The 23,454-nt window shown below is 39.5% G+C and overlaps 1 protein-coding gene across 3 annotated transcripts in view; it reads left to right on the top strand.

The window, feature by feature from the left end:
- CPEB3 (cytoplasmic polyadenylation element binding protein 3) overlaps positions 1-23,454 on the top strand; it is a 150,860-nt gene that overhangs the window by 107,103 nt on the left and 20,303 nt on the right. For all 3 annotated transcript variants that reach the window (XM_044916548.1, XM_021699787.1, XM_021699786.1), the window contains 3 exons: positions 65-183; positions 13,211-13,325; positions 22,566-22,747. In XM_044916548.1, coding sequence (XP_044772483.1) covers positions 65-183; positions 13,211-13,325; positions 22,566-22,747 — 416 coding nt within the window. The remainder of the gene's footprint in view (positions 1-64; positions 184-13,210; positions 13,326-22,565; positions 22,748-23,454) is intronic.

Here is a 23,454-nt window from a genome sequence, read left to right as displayed (position 1 = left end):
ATTTGGTACTTTGAGTTTAATGTACTGATTTCTCTCTCCCTCCTTTTGTTTTTGTTCTCCCAAGGCTATGCCTTTCTGCTGTTCCAGGAGGAGAGCTCAGTGCAAGCATTGATAGATGCCTGCCTGGAAGAAGACGGGAAGCTGTACCTGTGCGTGTCAAGCCCCACCATCAAGGATAAACCGGTAAGTGAAATGCAGCCAGCTGGTGCTTTTCTAGAGCACATATGCATTTGGAATAGCTGATCACCTCCTTTCTGTAATGGGAATGCTGGTAACTAGGATCCTCTTACCCAGGGTGACCTTGCTATGCAGTAGAGCTGGACTGTTGTGGATGAGAAACTAATAACAAATTACTCTGTATTTCGTTTTATACCTTTGGGACTGCGTGTAAACAAATGTGTCCTTGTCTTTCACTTTACAGCTCTTTTAAGCTAATTCCTATTCAGTAACTCTGAATTGAAGTAAACAATGCTCTTAGTGGTTTTGGCAACTGATTTCTGTCATTATTTCAGATCAAGGACAGGAATAATTTATTATTTTTTTTAAAAAGATGGTAATTGGCAATGTTTATGCTCCTGTGAATGCAAGGCATTGTGCTGGGTGGTGCCCACAACGGACTAACTAGAGCCTTCTGGGCCAGGAGCTTACACTCTCAAATGGATAGCTTCGAACAGGGCAGGAGAAGGCAAGGACAGAGAACATGGACCCAAAACCATAAATAAATGTACACTTATACAGCGTTTGTGTTAAGAGTTTGTGGTTTCTGAGCCAAAGGGTGTGAGTAAGTTGTTGGGTAAGAGAAGAAGACTGCTTCCTTTCTCCTGACAGAGGCGTTATCAGTGGAGAAGGGACAAGACTATATTCAGAACAACAGTAAAAAAAGAAATTGGTTAATATGGTAGAAGTAGGATGGAGGAAAATTAGGGGGGGGGTGAGTTTGTGTATCAAGACTTGGTGCTAGGAGTGGGAAATAGGGTAAAAACAGTGATACAGACCAAGGGACCAACGCAGGTATCTCTCACGGGGCCTACAGCATGTCCTGTCAGACTTACACCAGACATGTGGGGCTTGCTTGGCAGTTAGGTTTATTCTCAGAAATGTGCCTGGGGAAAGAGTTGGGGTCAGAAGTAGAAGTCTTGACTCTAGCTCATTTAAATTATCTGCTTGGCTCAGAATGAGTCACCCAATACTTGCAGAATTTTGGTTTCCTTATCTATAAAATGACAGGCATATGGTTTCTCTCTGGATGTTGAGCAGCTCAGGTAAGAGGAAAATGAATGTGAAAGCATTTGGGACTTGTACAAGTATAACTGGATGATGCTATTAGTCCCAAATAGTGCTATAGTTAGGAGAGCAAATTTAGAGCTTATCTACATGGTAAGGTCTGCTGAAAAGAATGGTGACATCTAGAACAGGGTTTACAGTTGGTTGCAAAAGAATGATGCTGGGACTTGTCCACCTATAAGGGGAAGACTGCAGGACGGAAAGCAGAAGGAATTACTAAAGAATGGGGATATTGAATCATAGAATAATTGATGCAGAAGAAACAAGGATTTTAGCAAGTGTGACAGTGCCACTGTATTTTTCAAATTCTGGGGCCATTACCAAATTTTTTTAGCAGTTAGCGGACTTGGATAGGTAGCTATACAGGTCGGGAAAAAGGTAGGGAACCTTTGTTAACTTTGATCTTAATTTAAACAGTGTGGAGAGGCTGTGCTTTGTGACTAGAATGGGAGTATGCAGTGTTTCATCTGAATAAGTAATGAGAACGCTGAAGTAACTTCTCTAAATCTCTCTGGAATAGTGTGAGATTAGAAAGACTGATCCCAGTTCGGCAGGGTCTGATGTCTGAAAGGTAAATGGTCAACCTCCAGAGAGCCTCTGTCCCTGTAGGAGAGGATTGAAATATTTTTATACATAAAAAAGGCAGAGGGGTAGAGGTCCACTTGAAGGTAGTTATGCCCAAAGTAGATTAAGAAGCAGTTGAATTGAGGGGAGGAGAGTGGAGATGAGCAGATGGGCTTGTGTACCTTGGAAGGGTCATGTCACTGGCTCTGTGGAAGGAGGATATTATGCCTTGTCAGGGCAAGCCGTCACCAGGACTGGACATCTCTTGAGAAGGGAATGAGCAGTGGTGGTTGCAGATGGCCGTGGTATGTTGATTGTTTTCCCTCCAAATACATGTATTACCTTGGGCTTGAAGGACTTTTGAAACTAACTAGTGTAATTATCTGTTTTGGTAATGTTTATGGGGAAACTAACTTCCACTGTTTGTGTTTCTACAAATTTCTGCCTTATTGCAGTTTTCATTTTCTGAACTCAAGTGAAGCGGTTTTATTGGAGCTTGATGAATTCTGAATGGTGGCTGCTGATCACGTATTTCTTTAACCCAGGCATACTCAGAATTTCCAGCATAAACAATTTAAATAAAACTTAGGATGGGAAACAGAAAATTCCCCAAATACCTGTAATTCTGATGAACTGGATCCCATTTTGGGTTCCAGCTCTTTTGGCTCCATTTTTGACACCTTCTCTTTCTTGGCTTCAGCTCCACATCTATCACTCCCAACCTCATTTGGCCACACTTCCCCACCCGAGTTTCGGTACATTCCACCTCATTTTGGATGCTCCCACAGAAAATGAGAGCTGAGTTGAACTACTGGGAGTAAGTGAGGACCTTGGCAATAACTCAAGATAAAGTCAACCTTTGGAACTCATTGACCAAACCTTCTGAGCTATGGCTCTTTTTTGCTTTTTCTACTTCTTAGCTTGGCTACCTTTCAGGATCCTAGTGCCCTCATTCTGTTTAGTTCTTTCTGATGCTCCTTGGATTTCTCCTTGGAAATATACAGTGTTCCAGAATGATCTCACAGATTTTCTATCCTTTGACCTTCTCCCTTCTCCCTTCCCCCCCAATCAAACCCACATTCCGTTTGTGTGGATTAGGTGAATCAGATTGTTTTCCTAATACAGAGCCTGATAGCAAGGTCCCCTCTCCCCTTTCTAAGATCATGTTTGTTTTTTAACTCAAACAAATCCCTAATCAGTGGATTTCAGATAGTATTAGGGAGATACTTTTAGTCAGTGATTACCTTTCATTTATGACCACACAGACTACCCTATGTATAGGTCTGATCCTGAAAGATGGCAGAAGACACTGTATTTATAACTTGTTCAATTGACTTCTTGGTCCCAAAGAAGGGTAAACAGATTGGCAAGAGCAGGAGTTATTGTAAAGCTCCTAGATGTGTGATTTTTTTTTTCCTCCTCCAGCAAGAGCAGTTCCGTTGCTCAGATGTTCTAGGCATCCCAAAGGATAGCTGTGTTCTTGTCCAGGCTTCCAGTAAAGTGGACAGACATTGTGACAGTGGTCTCTCTTGTCAAAGTGACTCCACTTTTTGAACATATAAAAAGACTGAACCTGAAGGTTCACAGCAGCAAATTGATAGAGCAGGAAACTTGCCATAGACTAACTGAAACAGGGGCCAGAAAACAGTAACCTTCAAGGCAAGGTGTGGAAGGAGACGTTTATGGTTCTTACCTTCTAAAACACTTTGGCCAGAGATGTGGAATAGTAGACACCTTGAAAGGAGTATCCTAGAAGTTTCCTGCTTCCTCCTCCTTACAATTTATAGCATAATCACAATTTATAAATATCCTGAAATATGACAGATTGATTTTGCTATACAGTTGATCCTTGAACAATGGGCTGGGGTGGGGGTATTAGGGGCGCTGACCCCCATGTAGTTGAAAAATCCACATATAACTTTTGACTCCCCAGAAACTTAACTACCAATACTGTACTACTGATCACAAGCCTTAATAATAACATATACACTTGATTAAACATATTGTATGTTATATGTACTGTATACAGTATTTCTTACAATAAAGTAAGCTAGAGAAAAGAACATTACTAAGAAAATCATAGGAAGAGAAAAAGTGTACTATACTGCATTTATCAAAAAAAATCTGCATATAAGTGGACTTGTGCATTTCAAACCTGTGTTGTTCAAGGGGCAACTGTATATTTAAAGCTGAGGTTTGGTTATTGTTCAGGTAACATGGTCATCCACTCAAAATTTGAAAAACATAAAATTGAAAAAAAATGTTGGGAGCAAGGAAGCTGGAAACCAGTTGGAGGCTGGTTAAGTTCTTTAATTTTTAATTCTGTCCAATCTGTCTGTAATTCTGGTCTTTCCTACTCCCGTTTATATATCAGTGGGATGTCTAGCACTTTCAGTCTCCTTTTTAGGTACAAGGACAGTCCAGATCCTTTTGCCTGGGACTGAAGACCTTCCCAGTCTGACTTCAAGTTTTTTCAACCTTTCTTTTTTCTGCTTTCCTTCTGAACCCTGTATTCCAGTCAACTGAAATATTTCTGTTCCTGTCTCAATTTCTAATTGCTACACTTATTTTAAGACCCCTCCCAAATGCCATCTCTTTCCTGAAGGCTTCTCTGGTCACTCTACAGCATCTGTAGTGACTCACACCTACTATTACAGCTCTCTCCAGCCCACATACAGCCATCTTTTCAAAATAATGTGCCTTTCTTCCTTTAAACCATGTTTGAGTGCCAACTATGGGCAAGACATTAGAGCTGGTTATATGAATTAGATATAAAATCCTGTGTTCAGAAAGTTAATAGTATAATGGGTAGATAAAACAAGTATATAAATACATGAACCTAAAGAGCCTGGCACATAAAAGTTTTTCAAATATTTGTCAAATTAGGAAAAATAACAAATACAATGAAGATAAGATTAAGTGCTTTGGAGGGTTTATGTATACCTGGAGTGATGAAAGAAAGCTTCTTGGATGAAGTGTCATTGGAACTAGGCCTTGAAGGTTGAAAAGGGTTTGGAGATTACCAGGGGAGAGGTGGAGCTGTGGAACTGTGGGAAATGGACATTGCAGAGAAAGGCAACAGTATAAACACAGATGAGAAATTGTGCAGAATGAGTGGAGAACATTTAGGTTGGTTAGATGGAGCACAAATGTATGAAAGGGAGCAGAGGGAAATTAAATTGGGAAAATAAGTGGGGGCTGAGTTACAGGGCTACTTGATTGATGGCCTCAGCCCTTGGGTTTGTGGTATATTTACTTAAACTCTTTCATTCTCCACCTACTACCTCCTAAGACAATAACTATAATTTTATCTTGGCTCAGTCAAATTGGATTTCTCATATCCCTCCTTGGAAATCTTCAGCATTTCTAATCTTTATTTATTTGTTCCTTTTGGTCTAAATTTGTGGTTTGGGCACCTTCTATCATAGGAATTTCTCCAAAGGAGGAATTTCTCCGCTGAAATGAGAGAAGTACCTATTATTCATAATAAATCCTTCTCCTTTCCCCGCTCTCTGAATTTGCATTTGAGTCCAGAGTTTCTTAGTGTTTGAGTCTTTGGACCTATTATTCCTCTCTAGGGAGGTCTAAAAGATGCTGCAGTTCTGATATACTAAAATAGTTTCTAGTGGACAAAATAGCTAATACCATCCCCTAAGGGACCATATTTAGTGTTTTCCAAAGTGTGTTCTGAAGAACACCTGTCCCATCAGACACTGATCTCTTGAGAGCATCATTGACAAAAGGTTTGCTCATAACAATAATAGATGTCATTTGTTGAGAACTTCGTGCATTTTATATCCATTTTCTCCTCCAATCAAAGGTTCCATAGCCAGAACATTTGGGAAAAATTGATATATTAAGGTTTTGAGAAGTCTTGCAGTAAATAAATTTGTGTCATATTTTTTAATCCAGCATTTGATATACCTGTTTGGGGATTATACTTGTGAAGATTTTGGTGGAATTAGTATTCCATGAAGCTCATTCAAAGAATAGGCTTCTTCCAGGAAAAACTTAGGTAACTGGAACTTTTATGTGTACCTTACTCTCAAGAGTTTTAGTGATCTGCATGCCAGTAACAACATCCTTCTCCTAATACCATGGAGCTGAAAGTACACATTTGTGTAGACATTGGACAAAATTGTCTGGCTGCAAGAGCACAATTGCTTGAGGCTTTGAACCTGGAAGTTAAAATAGCTGAATATAATGCCAATTCATTGCTAAATCATTTTCTTCGGCTTTTCTAACTGCTAATTTTGTTAGTAGGTTTAAGAAGAATATATCAGTCGTTTCTTAATTGAGAAGGAGCAGAATAAATTTAGATAGAAGAGAGAAATAAATCATTCACAAACCAAAATGCATTTTGACTTGTTCAGGTGACTCTTGGGAAGCATGGCTGGTGGCCAGTAGCCTGGAGGACAAGGAGTCTTGCAGGCACAGGACATCACTGCATTGGAAAGAGTATATAGACTCTGGGTCAGATAAACCTGGGTTTCAGTTCTGACTTGACTTCACTCTTCTTAACCTTAGTTTCCTTATCTCTAAAGTAGGGATAATGTTTATAGCATAGCAGTTATGGTGAATTTAAGTGTGACAGTGTTTTAAAATGACTAGCACAGTGGTATAGTGTATGTCTTCAAAAGTGCTAGTTTCTTCTTTCTTTCAAAAGGAAATCATCTATCATGCTTATGTTTTCTAAATGATGTAGGAGTATCAGCAGCAATGATGAGCACTAGGTAATTCTGATCACTGAGTAGGTCACCGGGGGGGGCATCAGAAATTTGCGCTGATTAGGCCAAGCCTTGGGGCACCCACTGGTGATCAGACACACTATATTTCCATATCCCTGGCAGGTGGCTTTCAGTGGAGTGAAGAGAGTGATCTGGAAGCTATAGAAGGGCAGTGGTTGGACATCTTGGGGCATCAGCATCTGCCCCTCAGGAAAACCTTTGTTAATTCACCAGAACCCTGATGAGCACAGAGCGCTCACTCTGTTGGGCACTTTGCCAGGCAATTGGGACCCACACAGAGATATGGTCTCAGCCTTAGAGGACCCTAGAGCCCAGTGGAAGGAAATAGACATGTAAATACTAAGTGAAGTAAGGAGTCAAAGGTGCTATGATAAAAATTTTATAAGGAGTGGCCGTGGGGTGGGGGCTCAAAGGCTAAGTGGTCAGGTGTTCCTGAGGGAGTCAGGAAAGCCTTTAGAGAGAAGGTATTCTCTTGAATCTTCCAGTTATAAGTACGGGTATTAATCATTGCATTTAATTGATAATTGCTTTACTAAGTCAAACACAGAGCAAGGCTATGCATCACCCTTTTCAGGGCACAGTTTATGCATGCTCTGTTTTTGTACTGGGTGCCCTTATGAAAAACAGTATGCAGAGTGCTATTTCAATTGTTCAAAAGTAGCTGAAGGGCTGAAAGCCTGTGGTTTCCGTACGTCACGCAGGCTGTGCAGCTTGGTACGGATGGCAGGGGTTTCCTTTTTGTACCTAGACCGTTTCCTGACCCTGATGGTGGACCTGGAGCATTCTGGGAGGGCATGAGAGAATTTCCCAGGGTTACTTCTGGCTCCCTGTCTAGGAAGAACCCTGCCTATTTTGATGAAGCTCTCTGGGGCCTGTAATCTGTTTCTGTCTAAGGAATGGGAGGAATAGCTTGAGTGTGAGAGTTAGTTTTTTGCTTAGAGACCCAGTGGAATTCTGACTGGAGTCCCCAGGGAACCCAGGTAGAAAAGTCTTATCAAGAGCAATGAAACAGATGAGCTATTAGGTTGTTCTCTGGCCACTTCCCCCAGGAGATACAGGGAGGGTATCTCCTCCTCTCCATTGGGTGGAGAGTAGCACTTGAGATGAGGTAGCATCTAAACTCCTGGAAATTGGCTGACCCTTTTGTTAGGGAGCTATATGGTAGAAATTAGGTTGAGGGATGCCTGGGTGGCTCAGTCGGTTAAGTATCTGCCTTCAGCTCAGGTCATGATCCCAGGGACTCCATCCCACACCAGGTTCCTTGCTCAGCAGAGAGCCTGCTTCTCCCTCTGCCTGCTACTCCCCCTGCTTGTGCTCTCTCTCTCTCTCTCTTTCTCTCTGACAAATAAATAAAATCTTTCAAAAATTAATTTTTAAAAAAAGAAATTAAGTTGAAATGAGATACCAAATATGAATGTACTTTGGAGAATCCAAACCACAATTATTGCTGTTGTGGCTGTTAGTTTTGGTGGTTAATAATAATAAAACAACCCCTTATAGCAAGGAAGAGATAAAGATGCCTCACAAACCACAAACTAGTTTATTTGTGATACTGTGGGGCACTCCGGTCATTCTGTGAGGTCTGTGATGCTTAAAATAGAATTGCTGACAGCTGGGGTGGGCCTGAGTTCATTACCAGTACAGCTGAGCTGTTGCAGCTGTATGTCACCTAAGTTTAGCTGACTCATCCTGGCCGTCAGAAGAGCCCTGATGCTGCTGCTTGCTAGGGAGAGCAGTCCTGATGGTTCTGCAGTATTGCTTTTGTGATTCATGTAGATTGAAAGGATTGTATGACTAGGGAGAGAAAAATGGGAGACCTTCTCCTGAGTAGGAGTTTGAAGGGTATCGGAAAAAAAAAAGAGGAAATTGGGGTTAGGGAGGCTAGGCCATGTGCTTTATGGGAAATTCATGGGAAAGAAAACAGCAGGAAGGGGGTTTTGATCAGGTAGTTTCCTGAGCTGGCCACCAGATTGCACTGTTGACTCTGAACAGTCTGGTTGCTTTGTGGAGCTGTCTTAAGATGAATAGATGAGAAGGAAGGCACTATGCAGTAGGACATTCATGTGTTGGATGTTTGTAACCTAAGGAGATGACCAGACAAGGATGAAATATAGGTGAGATATTTAAAATGAGCTCAAGATACTATTATTTACTGGTAGGTAAGTGTCTAAATTCTAAATAGTGGTCTAAACAGAGAATTCTAGAGCCATAGCGTGGCTTGGTCATGTAAGGAGATTTAAAGCCCTAAGGTTTATGTTAAAAAATTGTTCTTATTAAAGCTATGTGTTTTCTCTTATCCGGTTATTAAAGATACAATAAAAATGCATTTTATATTGAGTTTTTACTTAGAGGCTTTTGCAAATTTTCAATGAAATTTATTTTTTAGAAAATGATCCTATAGCTTCTTGTCAAAATAAGTGACCCATACTCTATTACCTAATTTTTTTTCCCTAGCACTTGGCCTGATCTTATCCCCATTAATGACTCTTAGTTTTAAATAGGATGAAGCTTCAGTTTTTACATGGAACTGTAATTAAATATTTTATTCTTCGTTGATATCAAAATAATCAAACGTCTCTTTTGTGCAATTTAGTCAGAAAGCTTTCAATTCTTTGAACAGCTATTATTTATATTTACTATACTCCTAACCCCTTAAAGTTAATTTCTACCAGAACAACCCTTTTAGAGCAATAGTAGGAAATAAGTGAGAAAAGGCCTTGATTGGAGTGAAGTTTCTACATTTTGTTCAGTTGGTTCAACCTTGTTATGCCATATTTTGATACATACTAAGAATAAAATATAATAGGGCAGTATTATCCAAAGTGTGGATATTAATAGGTTTTATGAAAAAAGATTTGGAAATGCTGGATTAAAGCACATTTGAACAGGTTTCTTTCCTGTAGAACTTCTTAGAACCTATGATTAATATACACCAATGGGTGCCATGAAACTCCAAGAAGGAAGAGATAGCCTGTAACTTTTCCTAAACACTGCTTGTCTGGCAGAACATGCCTACGGACCTGCTGTTCAGAGAACACACATTGGGAAACCTTGAAAAGTAAAATGAGTGCTCTCATTACTAACTGTTGATATGATTAATGTTACATTCTTTTAGGTTTCTTGAAGGCTTTTAGAGTCACTATATGGCATAAATTGATATATTAATAGCACCACCTTTACATTTGGTTTTTGCCTTTATCCTTAAAAAGATTTGCCTTTGAAGATAAGCAGTTATGCAAAGAAGATTATAAATTCAGATAATTCAGATTATTAATTCTTAAGAATTAAGAAGCAAATAATTCGGCCAAAGAATAGGTTTCACGATCCTCACCAGAGCTTCCATAGGAATACACACTTAAAAAAGAAACTACGGAAAAACCATTTTTGTTTTTTCTCTCATGAGTGCTTATGGAAGGCAACATTCCATTGGGAGCTATGGGGTAAGGAAACCTCTCTAGTCAGGGATCACAAGTCTGGGGCCCACAGGATAGATCTGGTCTGCAGTTAGTTTGGTTTAGGTGTACAGTGGCTTTAACATTTGAATTCTTTCTCAACATTTTAAAATCTTGAAGTTTCACATAAAAATCTGAATTTCTAGCTACTCTTGAAAAATGGAAAAATCTGACAGTATATTCACAAACGATAAGTACTTGCTGGAGCTGAAAAGCGTCTGCTTCCTTTAAAAGGAATGTTTTACTCCAGTGTGTCATTGCCTGCCTAATAACACCTGTTGTCCGGGTGGCTGATAAATTTATGCTACCTCTCCATCCCTATGGACATTTGGTTTTGCGTAACCCCTGCTATGAGGACATGGCATGGCTGAAGGGCTATGGGCCGTGCCTCTTTCTAGAGTGACCTTTTTCAGCAAACGTGGTCGGTTTCTCCAGGAAAGGGTGTTGAAATCACTGTCCGGCTCATTTAAGGGAATTTTCACCATGTCTGATGAAGTCCCTATACTCCCAACCCTCAGGATGTTGGGGCTCTTACTCCCCAGAGTATAGCTTATTTGACAATACTGAAAAATTTGTTTCATACATACACACAGCAATCTCTTTATATGTAAAGGTTGTTTTGCTGGGGGAAGTTTATATTGTATTAGAACAGAGCTCTTATTTCATCCATTCTCAAAAATAATCATTAAAGAAACGAAGACAGTCAAAAAGCAGTTCTTTTATTTGTATTCCACCCCTTTCTACAGTATATTTGAGTCAGCTTAGAAAGCATGGTATTTAAAAAGTAGAGAAATATCTATATATATAAATAAGGACCAGAAAATATACTCAAAGAGTAAGTCAGAAAGATAAAATATGGATATCAGTCCCTGAGGGCTGAGAATAAACTTAGAAGATGGAGAACGTGCCTTATGTGAGAGTGGGCTTATATTTCAGAGAGAAACCAGAGTGTGAATGGAACTTCCCAGTGCAAACAGCACCACAATATTACTTTTTGCTTAGCTTGTAGAATGTGCTGATGTTGGCCTATGTTGACATTTCTCTGATTCTGTAGTGGTGGGAGCTCTGAGGAGCTATTTTCTGGTGGCAGCTGGGAAATGCAGGTTCTGTGAATAGGGTTTAATAATTACTGTCTTTTGAGTCTTCTTCCTGTATTTTTACCTAATCTACAATACAAGAATAGGCTAAGGGAATGGGTTGTGTGTGATGCAAAGAAGCAAGGGTGGGCGGGAGAAGAGGCAGTAATGAGAGCTCTCAGCGGGAAGGTTTTGAGATCTTCTGCAGAGTTCTTTGGAGCAGCAGTAACCTACAGCTATTATAGAAGGCTGCATTTTCTGTACTTCTGATTAAATGAAACCAGAACGCCATGGGTACTACTAGGGATTTGTTTTCATTTGTGAAACAGAGTGACCCGCAATTAAATTCATTATCATTAAGTGATTGGAATTGCCTTACCAGGCAGGTCCTGAAGCTGCCTTAAATTTATCAGGGGTCAGACTGGAAGAAAAGAGGGCTCTGTGTAGAAAAAGATATGTCCTACTTTTTTGTTATTGGTGACATTAGGATCTTTGTTCTTACAGTATGAAGAAATTATGTTTTTAATTAAAAATTTGTAGTGGGCCCTCAAGGGATTTAAAAATGGTGCTTTATGGTATTCGTGAATCTGCCTTTGTGGTAAATGTCAAGGGAACGGTAATTTAGTCAAACAGACCAGATGTTGCAAGGAAAGAACAAGGATTTTTTTTTTTCCCCACATGATAAAGGTGGAGCAAATGCATAAATGTTAGCAGAATTGCAAACAGGTCCATGTTTTCAGGGTCTAGGGAAGAAATAGAGATTTTTACTGCTTCTCACTAACTGCTGAAGGCAGTGTCATACATAAATGGCAAAAGGTTAGGTGGGGGGGTGAACTTCGTAGCAATCATAAGGAATGTGTGGACTGTTTCTAACTGAGCAATGCCAGTTCTAGAGTTGATTCAAGGTGTTTTGACACCATAATTGATAGATTTCAATGAGAGTACTTTCATTGAAGTATGAATTAGAGTACTTTCAAATGAGAGTACTTCTAGGTATAATTCAAACCACATAAGAAATCATCTTATGTGGGCTTTTTTGCATTAAGTGTTGACACTTGAGCAATGGGGGAAATGAAGAATTGTGTTGATATTAAGGAAATGAAAATTCAGCTGTTTTGTTTCCTTATCCTGTCATCTGACTGAGAAAGGAGAGGCGTGTTCCCTAAAGATAGACGTGGTTTCTCTGCTTCCACACCTAGCTCATTTCCCAGAGTACCTGGCCAGCTGAGTGACTGGTCTCAGGCAGTACTGAAGCTCTCCTTTTGGTATGGGAGGGCTTTTGTTGTGGATTTGTTTTAAGCTATTTTTTGATGATTGAGTTAGGGATTGAGAGGAATATGTTTTAAGGTTACGATTCTATGAAATACCTTATTTTTTGTAGGCAGGAAGTCAGAGTGCGAGTGAAGAGATACTACCAAATAGAAAGAAGTATGTCCATAAAGATTTCTTTTTCTACTCTTTGCAAAGTAACTTCAATTTCTAGGCTCACCTTTATTTAACCAAACTTGTTTAGGAAAATCAGATAAATCAAAAATAGATAATGCTATGTGCTTCAGTTTTGATATGGCTAGTAATTCCATGCTAACCTGATGAGTGTTGATCTGTGTTAAACCATATTTCTGAAAGATAAATGTTTCAATTTTAGGGGTTGATAAAAACTTAAAAGCCAGATATATAGATAATTTTTAGAAAATATTCCTAATGTTCCTGTTCCTTCCTTTAGGTGAGCTCTTAAAAATCTAAGTGCTGAACTGTGACAGGTTATAAACTGTCTATCATGTGTTAAAATGGATCTGATTCAAAACCCCGAGTCTGTCTCTAAAAGACTGCCTTTTTTCAAAACCACAGGTGGTTTCTGAAGGTTTCATGGTATATGTCTTAGAGTGTTGAGTAGAGTACCTGTAAGTAGATTCCCCGAGTTCTGTTGAAAGGCACCTAATGCAGATTACATAAATTAATAACTGGATTTTGTTTGGGTTATGTATGTTGTAAAATGCACAAATCAGTGGGTTTGTCTTTAGTCACCTTATTCTCATTCGGGGTTGATGGAAATGAAGTAAGGACCAAGTAAACGACTTTTTTTCAGGTGCAAATTCGACCATGGAACCTAAGTGACAGTGACTTTGTAATGGATGGTTCTCAGCCTTTGGACCCCAGAAAAACTATCTTTGTTGGGGGAGTTCCACGACCCCTCCGAGCTGGTGAGTGGAAATAGTAACACCACAACAAACAAAACCACCAACAACAAAATCCCCAATGTATTTAGTCTTCAATATTTTCTAGATTTCTGCTCAGCTATACACAGTCTCCAAAAAGAAGTTTCACTGAGCTAACTCTTTCAGGATTAAACATTTTCTCCCCAAATGCTTTATTTTCTTAGGTATAAGAGTCAGTTTCATTAAACTGTTATTTTGAAAGGATGAATTCTATTCAGTGCTCTCAGCCACACATATTTTAAAAATAATAACAATACATTTGGCAGTGTGCATTCTCATGCTAGTCAGCATTGTTATGTGTGACAGAAAAAGAAGTCACCCCATCAGAAATCTGTCCAGCGCAGCTGTGTACCCCTCAGTGACAAGCCAAACCACTGCTAGGAATTGTGTCGCTGGGAATCAAACTGAACTCTTCCCAAGTGAAACAGATTCCTGTTTTTCTTAGGCACTTTGAAAAATGACTAATGTATTTGAACATCTTTATTATGACTTTTTAAAAGCTTCCCTATTTTTTTCTTTTTTAAGTTCCTTTCCAATGACGAAATAATTGTGGGCTGAGATTGGGCGGAATCATAATTAACTGGGGCATTTGAAGTGATGCTGACCCAGTGACTTCAATATTTAAATTCAAAGATAAATCTAATCAGTTGCGGATCAGTGTTCTACCAGTAGAATACGATAAAATTATTTGTAAGAATGAAGTTTTTAAAGTGCTTAAAATAATTAAGTTCATTTTTCAAAAGTAAGATGAAAAAATAAGGTTACTATTGCCCTGTAGTTGCAAAAGTGCAATGTTCTCTCTGTTATTTGTAAGCAAGCAGACTCAGTTCTACCTAAAGAAGAAAAGAAAAAGCAGAGACCATTAAAATCAAGTAGTGAAAAAAAGAATTATAAAAGAATTATAAAAAAGAATTACAGCTAATTGTCTCTGACTTTGATGACTTCTTAGTTCTGAATGTGCGTCAACATTTCTAATGCATTTGTTCAAATCTCAACTTCAGTGTACTCCTAAAAGATAACTGTAGGCCTATCTAAAGATATATTCATAATTCCATTTTGAAGGACTTCATAACACATTAATTGTGATTATGAAGTTTGTAATTTTACAGTTTTTCAGAAAGTCAAATATCTTTAGGTCTTGTTCTCACTCTAATGGAAAACTGTGCCGAGAGGAAGAAAGGCATGCGGCAGAGATGCCTCCCTTTTATCTGCTGTCAGAGAATAGGGTCTGGGAAGGGCTAACACAAACGTGAACAGCATTATGAGATGAGGGCAAATGTAGCCCTTTGTTTCTAAACTGCTTGTGTTTAAAAAAAAAAAAAGTGTGGGGGGGGCATGGAATATTCCTGTCTTTTTCTAACTGGTGTTATGTTTGGGAGGAGAGAGGGAGAAGAATCCCCTTTGATAGTCTTTTAATCGCATATGTATTCTAAAAGAATGGACATTCATTGCTAGCATTCTAGTTCGTTTTTTTTTTTTTTTTTTTTCAGCGAACTACAATTACAAATTATTTTTCAGATTCTATTCCTTCTCCTTTTTTTTTCTAGATGGGGATCCGGAAAAAAAAAAAATCTGAAACAAAAAGTCCCACAGTTCTAAAAATAACAGAATTGGCTTTAACTTTTTATGTCTGTTTTTAAGTCACAGACACAAAAGTTTAGAAACTAAATTCCCTTTTTTATTATTCACCCTTTTTACTGTTATTCACAAGATGCTGCAAGTCCTAGGATTAGACAAGAATTATATTTAGTTGTCTAGTCAGAAATGGGATTTTGTGTTCCCTACCTAGAAAGTATACCTTTTATAAGTCTCAAAGTTTTCTCTCTCTCTCTTTTTTTTAAGCTGAGCTAAAGCTTTTTGTTTTAAAATGATTTTGTTTTACATTTGTGTAGATAGTAATCTACTTTCACTTGGTCTAGTGAAAATGTTCCCCCATGCCAACACCTCCCATAAGTGTAGCTAGTTTCTAGATGGCTAAGCAATCTATATTAGCATCTTAGCATTTTACTCTCTATCCAAGCCTTCCAGATTGGAATCCATGTAATCTAAACAAAAAGAATTAACATCTGCAGCTTTTATCCATGTGCATAGAATTGGGTTTCTTTGCAACACACTGAGCTTTGTGGACTGATGTGTGCCTTGGAATAGAAGACTATTTTTAAAGGAATTCATTTTGACTCTGCTAGGCAGTCTTGAATTGAATACGATGCAGTTCACTTGAACAATAAACATTTATTGAGCATCCACGTGTTACTGGCACAGGGCAAGTACACGTCCGCGCCAAACTGAATGAACATCCCACTGTCGTGTTAAACAGGTCATCATCTACAGAGTCAGAGATTTCAGAAGAGAAGAAAACAAGAAATGTATTAATAGAATGCTAACTCAGAAGTAATTGGATACTAAATTATATTCTTCAACACAGTGATTCTCAGATTTGATTTTTAAATACTTTAGGGCAATTTTTATTACTTCTAGAGGGTATTGTGGTCGTGGAATTCTGAAAAGTCTTAAAACTATCTAAGGCACTGTATGTAGGGTGATCCTGGACTAGACATGGTTGAACAGTACTCAACAGGTGAGATTTTTAGGTGTCCAGATGGATTTTCACCTCACCCCAGGCCAAAAATTGTCCTTTAACATGTTACAGTGACTAAAATGTTATCACTCAAGAATTATTCCTTTGAATCTTGTGAGGCTTTTTCCCTTTGATATCTTCCCATTGTTAGACAGGGACTATTATCACTAATAAATTATTCTAAATATAGTCCTTATCCTACCAAACAGAAACACACGAACCCTTCTAAAGAAACAAGGCAAGCTGTTTTAAGCAATATTGCCCTGGCTAAATTTAAGTTGGTCCTTCCGGTCTTTTTGACAAACCTTCCTTTTTAAAATTCAGGTTGGAAAAAAAAAAAAATCATAGGCCTAAAAAATACCTGAAAATGGGAAAATATCAATGGAAAATCTAGATGCTTACCCAAAGTTAGATTGCCTGATTGTTGGTTGCTCTGGGTTAAATAATACACTTCCTATTGTTTCTTGTCCCTCCCTCCCATCACTCGTCAGTGACAGTGGCAAGTCAAGGGTGGTTTGCCTTGAGTCTCTCGGTGTTCTTCAGGTCTTGTTCTCCTTCCACTCACCACCTCTTCCCACCCCCATCCTAGGAAAGGCTATAGGTAGACTCACCATGCCATCATGTGGCTATAAAGTTTACATATTCTTCAGAGAGTCAGTACCAGGAAAGGGGTAGTCTGTCTGGTTCTCTACTTGCTACCACCTGAAAGTACAGCATGTTGCCACTCTTCATTCAAGTAATGTAAACAGCATGTCTTCAATTCAGAAATAGCCCTATTGTATTTCCCTGTGGCATTAGGACCTCTCTAGAATGCATCTCTTTGCTCTGAGAGGAAATGAGTGCCAGGCTTAGGGATTATGAGGAGGCCACCAGGAAAAGGTGGAGAATGAAAGCATCTGGTTCCTGTATGCTCCCCCAGTTTATAAACATGAGTGTTCTGACCCCAGCTTAGACTCTGACCCCAAGAGGCTTAGGTATCTAATCTGAGGACTGCCTCAGTGATCAAGCTTTGGGACCCATCCACTTCCAACTTTAATCATGCTTGGAAAACCCTCAGACTTCCTCTCTAATTAGGGACATGTGAGCTGTTCTTCCACTTCATGACTTCGTTCTGACAGTTCTTCTAACCGGGTCCTGCAGAACAGATCAATCTTGAGAGATTGCTTATCTGAGTCCCTGGAGCCCACATTTGCTCGTCATCTTTGGGTCTCCTGCCATCCTATTGCTCTGATAATTCTTTTCTGTCTGTTTTTCCCCTACTAATATTCTGTGGTGGATCCTGAAAATTTCCTTGTCTGCCTTTTTCCCCCCTCTATTATGAGGATGGCTTTTCTGGGAGGAAACAAAACAATAAAAAAAACTTTTGAGATAAATATTCAGTGACATGTGGCGTACCTTTAGAGAACATCCTGAATTTTTCTAAGAGCATTTATTTCAGACATTCTGTACAAACATTCTGGTAGTTCATATGTATTAAGAATCCATCCTGATTTGTGATTTAGGAAATAGGAGTATCATAACCATATCCTTTTGTTGTTGTTGTTCTGTAAAGTGGTAGCAGGCAGAAATCATACCAGGTTTCTCAGTAGTAGAAGTTTTTTCTTTCACCAAGTCCCATGTTCAGTATGAGTTGTCCCAGATAAACTCCAGATCTGGCACACTGACTTGATTAACTGGATTGTCTTTAGGGTATTTTCTAATGGTAGTACTTGCTTATGTTCTTTTGCCCCCTGAAAAGCTAACGCTCACCCACAGTTGATGTCAAACTTTGCCACATCGTTGGCAGGTTGAGTAACATTAGCATAAAGCCAAAGTAAGACTGGGACGAATTGGTGCTTATGGAGCAGAAACCAGGCCAAGTTAATATTAAGCAAAGATTTAGGAGTAGAGAGAAGAACACCCTGTGGGCAAAACTAAACATTTGAGCAGCACTCTGTGCTGAGCCGTGTGTTCAGAGCTCTCATGTATGTTTAATCGTCATGATAACCTCGTGAGGTTGTCAGTGGTAGACTTCATTTTAGTGATAAGGAAGTAGATAGAGTTCAAAGGGGGTGATTGGCCAAGGCCACAGTAAGTAAGAATGCCAAGATTTAAACTCAGATTTCCAGACTTCAAGTATGGATGTTCTTTGCACAGAAGAAGGAAGCTTCTTTATCAAGCTGAGATCTGAGATGTTGTCTCAGTAACAGTATTTACAGTCAACTTGGTACCAGTCGGATTTAATCAAGTTAAACATTCAATCTCTCTTAGTTGGTTGTTCATACCACTTATTTGAAAATATTCTTAACTTCCCAACATTTGATGCAGAATGGAACCTTATGAGCACATTTCCTCCATTTAAGATATGTGAACTGCCTTGTGAACCAACTCGGCAATTGTGGAAAACCTAGACAGTCCAGCTTCTAGTTGAATTGTGCTTTCTTTCCGAAGTCCAGACCTCTTCATCCTCCTGAGGTGCCTTATGCTTCTTTCCTGTCTGCTTTGTTCTTATTTCCAAGGGGAAGAAAATGTGGCTTCTAGATTCACAGTTTAGAATCTGGAAAGATGAACGTGTTGCTATTTCCCTTGGGAGTTCTCATTCCTGCTCTACCCCATTTGGTTCTCATAGTGTCTCAGACTTAGACACTGCCTATGGCTGGCTTTGAAACATAATTAAATTAGATTTAATAAATTAGATTTTACTTGAGATCACAAGATACAGATAAATCCATGAAGGTTTTAGTTGACTTCTGCTAGATCCTTACTGCCTTTCTTCTATTTTTCTCTCTTTCTCCCAGGTAGGAACAGGATCCCGGTGTAGGGTAGGATGCGGGAGTCATCATGATTTTCTCTCTGGTGAGCTAAGATCCCTTTTAGATCTCTGTGAAGATTCAGAAGCAAATCCAAGGATCCATAATTGGGGTTTAGATTCAATTTCAGAGGCATAGTGCCCACAACCCAGAGGAATTTATAGATTTCTATATGCTACACACAACAACCGCACTATTCTTGTTTCCCTCTCCAGCGGTGGCACAGTGAAGCTCATCACAAGAGCCAGTATGTAGATTAGAGTCAGTAGTGTGTTGCTGTCACCATTCCTGAGAAGACTTGAGTTGTCTTAGGAGCACAGAGCATCTCATCCAAAGAACAAAATGCCATTGGATATAGCTACCATACCTGCTCATTTCCACCCCTGTGGTGACCAGACAGATCCTGTGGACACTGTCTGGGGAGGAAGGAAAAAATAAAAAGTGGTCTGAAAACTCCTGACGTCCACATGGACTCTGGCTATGCCTGCTGTCACTTCTATCTGTCTGAATTCCAGCCTCCACCTGTATGCCCTGCTCCTGGGAGCTGCGCTCTCCCTGCCTTCGACAGAGGATGGTTTAGAATGAGGATTCACTGTCAGAGGCTTACTTGGTAGTTTGACTACATTTTCTGAATAAGACACATCCTTGATCAAAGGCTCACATTTCATGAGGAGGGTTGAGATCACAAGATACAGATAAATCCATGAAGGTTTTAGTTGACTTCTGCTAGATCCTTACTGCCTTTCTTCTATTTTTCTCTCTTTCTCCCAGGTAGTCAAAGTGGGTAGCCCTCCTCATGGCTCAGCTTCACCCACATCAGAGGAAGGGAATCTGTATGAGACTTTCCTGTATTAACTGGTGATATTCACTTTAAAGAATCCTTTAAAACCTAGTCTCTAAAACTAGTTGTATATTTTGACATCTGTCGGTGAATTTTTATATTCTATATACAAAAGTGTTTCAGATTAGAAATTTTTAGGACTTAAGGAAGGCTTGTTCTGTGTTTCTTGTTAGTCACCTATGTTGTGGATGAATTAGTCTCTCGCTCTCTCTCTTTTTTCTTTTTTTAAATGCTGTTTTTACCAAGCATGGCTACTTTTCTCAATAATTAGAAACTCTGTTTAGTACTTAAATAACATCACTCTGGTGTTAGAGCCCAGCATGAGGTTAGCCTGCAGGAAGTGTGCTTTTAGTGAAGATTTGCTGACTGAGTAAAGGACCAAATATAAACAGCTGTTGTTTGACTATTATTTACTTTTCTTCAAGGGTGATCACAGTATTAGACCTTCTGTAGTTAAAACATGGATTAGGGTGGAAAGAGAGATGGGAAATCTTCATACTCTTTCCCAAAACAACTCTTTAGTCACCTTGGTTTCTTCTAGCTTCTCAACAAATTCCTTTTCACATGAGTGAGATTTCATTAGCTTAAATGACTTTTTGGTGGCCAAGAAAATGACTGTATATAAGGTTCTAAGTGCAAATGATTTATTTATAATTAGCTTTCATAAAAACATAAGTGAGTGAGGGTTTGCTTCCTATCAAAAATACTTAATTGCCAGCACGTCAGTCATGATCTAATCTTTGGCATGTGAAGATGATTTTCTAGCAGCTAGATTCACGAAGTAATAGAATGTTTGTTCTATGGAAGGCACTTTCTCTGACATCCAAGGATCCCTAAAAGTCCTTTGGAGACCACTATGCTGTAGAAGAACTTGTGGTTCTAGTAACTCTGTGGTTATAGTAACTCTCCTTCTTAGCTGGAGCTTCAAGCTTACAGGTGGTATACCTTCTTTCTAAATCAGATGCGTTCCTGAGTCCTTTCTAAGGATGGAAGACAAGTGCCATTCAGCCCCTTGCCAGCATTCTTCTCCTGGCTGTTCACCAGGCTGACAGTGTTTACTCTTATTCCATTCCATGAGAAGCTTGGTCTTTGGAAAATTGGTGTTTAATTTCCAGTTCCTGAGGTTGCTTATTTTAGTAAGTCCATTGACGAATAAGGGAGATTCATTAATGACTGCATTTAATTATTTCTACCTTCAATGTCTTGGTCTCTGTTACTGGAATACAATTAGCCATGTGAGGAAGTCCTCAAGCAATCAGACGTTGTTGGGCTGAAGTATGAGGACCCACTGAACTCTGATATTCAGGGTATGTGTGTGATTCTTACTGCATAATTTGAATGAATGTGATTCCTGGATCCTGCCCCAAGACTGCAGTCAGAGTCCACTTGGGCTGTAATCAGCAATGTTCTTTGGTTGATATGACTCAGAAATTCTGAGAAATTCTGATCATAATGGGATAATTGGGATAGCTTTCCGCTGTTCTGTCTTCAAAAGTACCTATTCTAGGGCTTAGTTATTGCTAGCTTATTTTCTTACCTTCTGAAAATTCCAGAATCTGTTGGTTGCAGATCATTCTTCTTGAAAACAGGCACTCAGAAAACAATCACCAATATTACGCGGTCTGGTATGGAGAGAAATTTTGAAGAAGTTAAGTAGAAAGACATCCTTTCTGTCATAGCAACATAGCTTTTCTTACCGGCTCAGCAGCTTCATACGACAGGAACCAGTAATGCTTGGCTTTCCTTCTGTCCATAGAAATCTGGTGGGGTTCTTATACCGTTCAGCCCTTCAACTCTTGTATCTGCTATGAAGTTCCTCCTCTACCCCACTGGCTTGTGCTGCTGTCCTTCTCCCATGGAGGTCTGTTGTGTGATGTGACAGTCTTTGCACACTGGCCGTGACACAGGTCATCATCCAACTACCCTGTCTTCTCCTTCCTAAATACTGTATGTAGGTGTCTGAGGGAAGTGGGTTCTTGGGTCATTCCCCACGGGTAGGGCTAAGTCTTCTGGACTTAAGTCATATGAGTAGCCTGAAAGAAATGGTCATACGTGGAGGAAGTGACATCCAGTATCAAGTAAACAATAACCTTCAGGCAATTTGGATCCAGGTAAGTAACTGCTACATGTCTCTTCTTGACACCTTTATGGTGAGGATAATTCTAGGATATCAGACCTTTGGAATGGTCCAGTTTCCAAATGCCTTCTGTATAGGTGTTTTGTAAATATACCAATATAAGGGTCTATTTAGAAGAAATGTGGCAAGGAGTGCAGACCAGACCTCTGGATTTATAGCAGAGTACAGGATGGGTATGTTTTTACTGCCTTCACAGCAGCTTAGTGTTTCCTAGTACATTGTAAGTGCTCAATAAATGTTCACTGCTGCTTTATCATTAATATTATTATTATTATTATTATTATTATTATTATTTAGAATTCAGCGTGAGAGGCTAGTGTGGAGATTTCTCAGTTGGGATAGAATATACTAAAAAAATACATATTTTTCATTGTAGAGATTTACCTTAAGGTTATAAATATATTGCCTGTAGTTAAAATGAGCAGTTAATTCTTTCTATAGCTTAATCTTAATATAGCAGTGTGACTTTAGTAATTGCTTTCAGTCTTAGAGGTCAGTAAATAGGGCTATTTATAATTAACTTGTTAGGGCGTTGTTTGAAATGCTTTGCCTACCCAGGGCCCACTCCAGTGGACTAAACAGTTAGAAATTAGAACAGGAGGACTGCTGATAGATCATTCCTTTTATAATGTTGCTGAAGTTCTGATTATGTAAATTTGTGTATGTATTGTGTAAATTCTTAATTTTTTTTTTCATTTTATTTTTAAATATGAGGAGCTCCCCTACTTGAGTTGTAAGACTGATGTGGACACTCTTCATGACACCTAACATGGGTTTTCCTTTTCTTAATTACACTGCATGATCTTTAAGTAGTTCTTCCTTCTCCTGGGCAAATGTACGTTCTAAACATTTATACCGAATTGTGTTTGTTTTCTTGCAGTTGAACTGGCAATGATCATGGACCGTTTGTACGGTGGCGTCTGCTATGCCGGCATCGATACGGACCCAGAGCTGAAGTACCCCAAAGGTGCCGGCCGCGTGGCGTTCTCCAATCAGCAGAGTTACATTGCAGCCATCAGCGCCCGCTTTGTGCAGCTCCAACACAATGACATTGACAAACGGGTGAGCAGCCGCTTGGGGTATCATTGCTGCTGTGGGAAAGAAATGCAGTTTGTTTTCTGGGCCCCATGGGGAGAGAAGCACCTCGTGATCATAAGTGAGCAGCTCTACCTTACATGGTATCAGTCCATGAGTCCCTCCAGGCTGCCTGAAAAAGAGCATACCCACGGTATTTCAGGCGTTAATGAACCTTCTGTCTCACCCATCCCCAGGGTGATGTTACACTTATGAAAATAACCCTGCAGAATTTAGCTTACCCAACTGGAGCTGTTTAAAAGATGATGCCAACAGTGCATTAACAAAGGTTGCGAGCTGGTGACCTGTTTGACCCCTGTGGTGCTCTTAAAACAAGTAAGTTTGGACTCACATTTAATGTTCAGGAGTATACATAAAATTTTGCAATTCTGATTTCTCTTAAAATTGCAAGGTCACACATGATAGCAATCACTGGAGCCGAGGTACTGCTGTCTCTTTGAGTCCCTCCAGTTCCCTGTCCTATTCATACGTAACACACATGCGCATGCGCTTCCTGCCCTCCTGCTCCGGGGCGTTGCCTGCCTGGCCACTGCAGGCATTCTGATTTGCTCCCTTTGACCTAGAGAGGGGACACATGACGGAGTTGTAGGGAGTTGGTGTGCTCAGTCGGTTTTGTGGACAGACATAGGTCTAAATCCCTGAAATCCCAGCTCTGCCACTCTTTGGAAGTTTGG

Source organism: Neomonachus schauinslandi, chromosome 6 (genome assembly GCF_002201575.2).
Source record: "Neomonachus schauinslandi chromosome 6, ASM220157v2, whole genome shotgun sequence".
In the NCBI taxonomy this organism is placed as follows: Eukaryota; Metazoa; Chordata; class Mammalia; order Carnivora; family Phocidae; genus Neomonachus; species Neomonachus schauinslandi.
Note: the sequence above shows the minus strand (reverse complement) of the source record. Positions and strands in the feature narration are given on the sequence as shown.